The sequence below is a fragment of the Frankliniella occidentalis genome, unplaced genomic scaffold (genome assembly GCF_000697945.3).
Source record: "Frankliniella occidentalis isolate FOCC.00 unplaced genomic scaffold, Focc_3.1 Scaffold123, whole genome shotgun sequence".
Classification (NCBI taxonomy): Eukaryota; Metazoa; Arthropoda; class Insecta; order Thysanoptera; family Thripidae; genus Frankliniella; species Frankliniella occidentalis.
The window spans coordinates 738,389-742,630 of NW_026267250.1; the positions used below are offsets into that span (position 1 = coordinate 738,389).

General features: G+C 41.6%; 1 protein-coding gene across 1 annotated transcript in view; it reads left to right on the forward strand.

The window, feature by feature from the left end:
* The first annotated feature begins 987 nt into the window (after positions 1–987).
* The window catches only part of LOC113202790 (uncharacterized), an 11,817-nt gene continuing 8,562 nt past the window's right edge, over positions 988–4,242 (forward strand). Inside the window, exons 1-2 of the mRNA XM_052270418.1 lie at positions 988–2,929; positions 3,011–4,237. Coding sequence (XP_052126378.1) covers positions 2,366–2,929; positions 3,011–4,237 — 1,791 coding nt within the window. The 5' untranslated portion in view covers positions 988–2,365. The remainder of the gene's footprint in view (positions 2,930–3,010; positions 4,238–4,242) is intronic.

A 4,242-nucleotide genomic window follows, 5' to 3' on the forward strand; every position in this document is an offset into this window, starting at 1 on the left:
GTTCCTCGGGGACCAGATTCATACAAAGCAATCCGGAGCAGAAAAAGGAGTTTATACCGGAAGGGGAGCCGGCGGAGCGGCGGGCGGTGCGGGAGGAAGTTGAGACGCGGGGAGAGGACAGGTAGAAGGAGAGCAGGGCTTCCGGGGAGCGCGCCGTCGCCGCCGTACCAGGCTGCAGCATCCTGCGAGGAGGCAGCGCCAGGTAACAACACATAGGTAAAAAAACAAGTTCGCGGAAGATATCTGATTTTTGAGAGCATCAGCTGACGGCGATGGAGTTATTTTCACGTTTAAGCAGCGTATGTTATCTGCACAGACCGTGAGATGGGTCCGACTGGCCAGGCACTTGACTGGTGTAGACAGCAGGGGAAACGTAAATTAATTAGAAAGTTGGTTTTCAAAAAAAAAAAAGGAGGCTTTAATTTTTTTTTTCGACTAAAGGGATTTATTAAATTTTTCGGTTGGCTGCACTCAGTATTGCCATTGACGGGGCTTGGATTCTGCATGAGTCCACCCACCCGTCGGCGAGGGTGGAGGAACAGGGCGGGTGCAGGGCGCACCAGCCTGAGGGCAGGGTGGGGCGGGGCGCACCTATACCGGAGGGCAGAGGGCTGAACAAGGGTGCTGCCGCGGTCCCATTACAATGGCCTGCTCCTCTACGAAGGAAAGAATTCAAAACTGCGTGAAATAGGCGGGAAAGTTTAAAACCAGGCGCGTATAACGACTGAGAATAAAATGCTCGGCGGAGGAGGCCGACGCGTACGTATACCGGGAAAACGGGAGAAAACGGGGCTCTGCTAAAACTGGCTAACTGGCTTGCTGCTGCCGACGCCGCACCGCACCGCCCGCTTCACTGCACCACTTCAATCACACCGGCCTGCCTGATCGCTCTCTCTCTCTCTCTCTCTCTCTCTCTCTCTCTCTCTCTCTCTCTCTCTCTCTCTCTCTCTTGCTCCCTCTCGCTTCCTCTCGCTCTCGCACACATGGGTGATTTCACAAATAAGATGCATGTCGGTGTCCGAGAATACAACTCAGTTGTATTTCTCCCAATCGTCACCGTAGCTAAAACGAACATATTATTACCAAAATATAGCGTGTCTGAGACTTGGCAAGGCCATTTAATTGCTTTCGAACACATTCCATCACCATTAAATATATCTTAAACTTCCCTAGCAGACGGAAAATGCGCTGTCCCCGACTCCGCTTTTCTTTACTTTTTCGTTATTATCGCTCGTACATTATTGAACCTGGTCAAAACACCAATATTTTTCGTTCATTAACTCTATGATGCATCGCATTACTACTATATCGAGGTCCCAAATCACCAAATACACGAAAAACGAACACTTTAAAAAGTGTCACCAGGTTTGTCAGAATTCGGATAACCGTTTCAGTTATCTCATATTTCTCATAAGATACAGCGTGCAGCATGCCGTGAGCCCTCACCGACGTCCAGAAAAGTAGTGGGAATCTGGCGGCCAGGTGGTTACAAGGTAATTATAATTTTCTTCGTTGTAAAGTCAGTTAAACTAACCCTACTTGCGTGCGTGATAAAACTACAACCGATGTGCTTATCTTGAAATACTTTCATGTCAGTAAGTAGTTGGTCGTGAAATATGTGTCGGAGAAGTACCGGTCGGGTTTCTTAGCTGTTTGGAGTGTAAATCCGTTATACAAAACAATATTTCTTTAGATATTTGAGTTAATCATCGCTTGGTCCCCACTCACTCTCCCCTTTTGTCACTTGTACTCACACTTTTAGTTCTTTTTTTCGCAATTTTGACTAATTTACATTTTGTTTAGGTTATGTGACGCCTAGCCGACCTGACCTACGACAACCCAGCTGCAGCCATGCCTACTGACAAGTAAGATATGCTATTTTGATACAAAATAACATTAAAAGATGCTGTCATAGTGGTGTGTTTTCAGACATATTATTCTACATTATTGTTGCAGGTCAAATGTTCCAGTGAGACGCTCCACTAGACAAAGAAAAGTTAAATCTGAGCCTGACTTTTTGTATGGCAAAGATGCTCAAAGGAAAAAAAGGATTAAAACCACATCTCAAAATCAATCCACTGCCACTTCCAGTAATGTTAATAATCGTCAAGGTTTAAGAAGTACTAGTGCGAGGAGGCAAAACTCTGTATCAAAGAATATATCTAGTCATAATAGTAGTGATACTCCAAAAAGGAATTCTGAAAAGAAAACAACGGAATCAAGACAAAAGAAGCAAGGCAGAATTGTCAAGCACCGTCATACCTCCAAACTATATAGAGACTTACAAAAAGCCAAACAGGAATTGCACGAAGAAAAAAGGAGGGCTGAAAGATTTAAAAGAAGATTCCTTAGACTAAAACAGAAAATGGATGATGAAATAGACACAAAGAAGAAAGTCAAAGAAATCATAGGGAAAAGAAATGTTCCGAAAGACATCACTAATTTTGTAGAAGTAAGTGTTGCATTACAAGAGGATTTGACCAATTCATTTCAATCTTTGAAAAGTAGAAAGGAGAAAGGAAAGCTTATAAATTGTTTACAATTTGAAAACTTACAAAGTGTAAAAGGACTGAGCAAGGGGACCCAGTTTTTACCCCGAGGTGCACGGCGCAAGGTACAAACCAAAGCCAAACCTAATGCTGCTCATCGTGTAAATCAAGCAAAAGTCCATGAGTACTGGTTGAGTGACTTAGCTAGCACTGAATGCCCTGGAAAAAAGCAAACTATGACTATAAAAAAAAAGAAACATCAACTGAGATACATGAATGCATCCAGGAAGAGACTTTTCAAGATGTTTAAAAATAATAATCAAGACTCAACTGTGAAATATGGTATCTTTTGTAAATACAAGCCTGCTTGGATTGTCCGCCCCAAAGTATCAGAGAGGGACACTTGTTTGTGCACTAGCTGTGAAAATATCAAATTGAAGGTAAACTATTTATTTTCTATGGCTATATCTTTAATTTTACATAGAGAATTTTGTTTTTAATTTTTCTTTTGTATACTTTAGATTGCTGCGCTGCATAAGCATGAGATAATAAATGAGAATGACGCTGACAAAGCATTGGATTCAATTTGTTGTGAATCTGGTAAGGTGGAGTGTTTGCTGCGACTTTGTTCTCAGTGTGTTGACAAGAAGTTAAAAGTAAATGAGTTTGAGCAAAATAAATTCATTGACTATGAGGTATGGATGAGCATTCAAGAGAATCGAACCAATGCTAAGACCAAAAATGATTTTACAGTTAAAAGAACTGTTTTGCAAACTGTCACTACTTCTCTACAAAATCTTGTGAATGCAGTAACTACAGATATTGAAGAGCATGCCAAACATATTGGGAGGCACTACCATCAATATCAAGCTGTAAAGAAGAAACTGGATAACCTTTCGAATGAGGTCCTTGTACTGAAAATTGACTATTCAGAGAATTATGCATGCAAATATTCAAAAGAAGTGCAAGGGGTACATTTTGGAGCTTCTCGCAACCAAGTCACGATTCACACAGGAGTGAAATATACTAAAGATTGCAAGCAGGCTTTTGCAACGGTATCTCCTGATCTAGCTCATGATGCCACCGCAACCATGGTCCACCTCCAACCAATTCTCAAAGCAGCTTTAAAAGAAAACCCAGCTGTGAAAGAATTAGTAATTTGCAGTGATTCTCCTAGCACTCAGTACAGGAACAAGACAATTTTTGGACTGATCATTCAACACTTTGGTGTTGAATATCCACAATTGCAGCGGTTTTCATGGAATTATTCTGAGTCTGGCCATGGTAAAGGCCCTGCCGATGGTGTTGGTGCAGTTTTAAAGCGCACTGCTGATAGCCTTGTGATGTCAAACAGTAATATTGATACATTTGATAAACTTGTCACAGAACTTCTGAATGAAGAAAATATTCAACATGTTAATATAATTCCCATCTCTGCAAATGCTATCAATAATTTTAAAAAATCATACACAGGTCAAGATATTCAATTTCAAGGAACATTGAAAGTCCATCAGGTCACTTGGGATAGATCCAAGGGAGATCTTTTGTCCTTCAGAGAACTGTCTTGCTTTGAGTGTGATTATGGCTCAGACTGTCGTCACTATCATCTTGGCTCCAAGAAATTTATTGCAAAGGAAATTCTGAGCAACAATGGTGTTGCAGGTAAAAAGCAGGCCAATCAAACATCATCAAGAGGCCGAAGTGCAACAAAAACAACTGTAAGCAAGAGCAGTGAAAAAGCACCAACTGCACT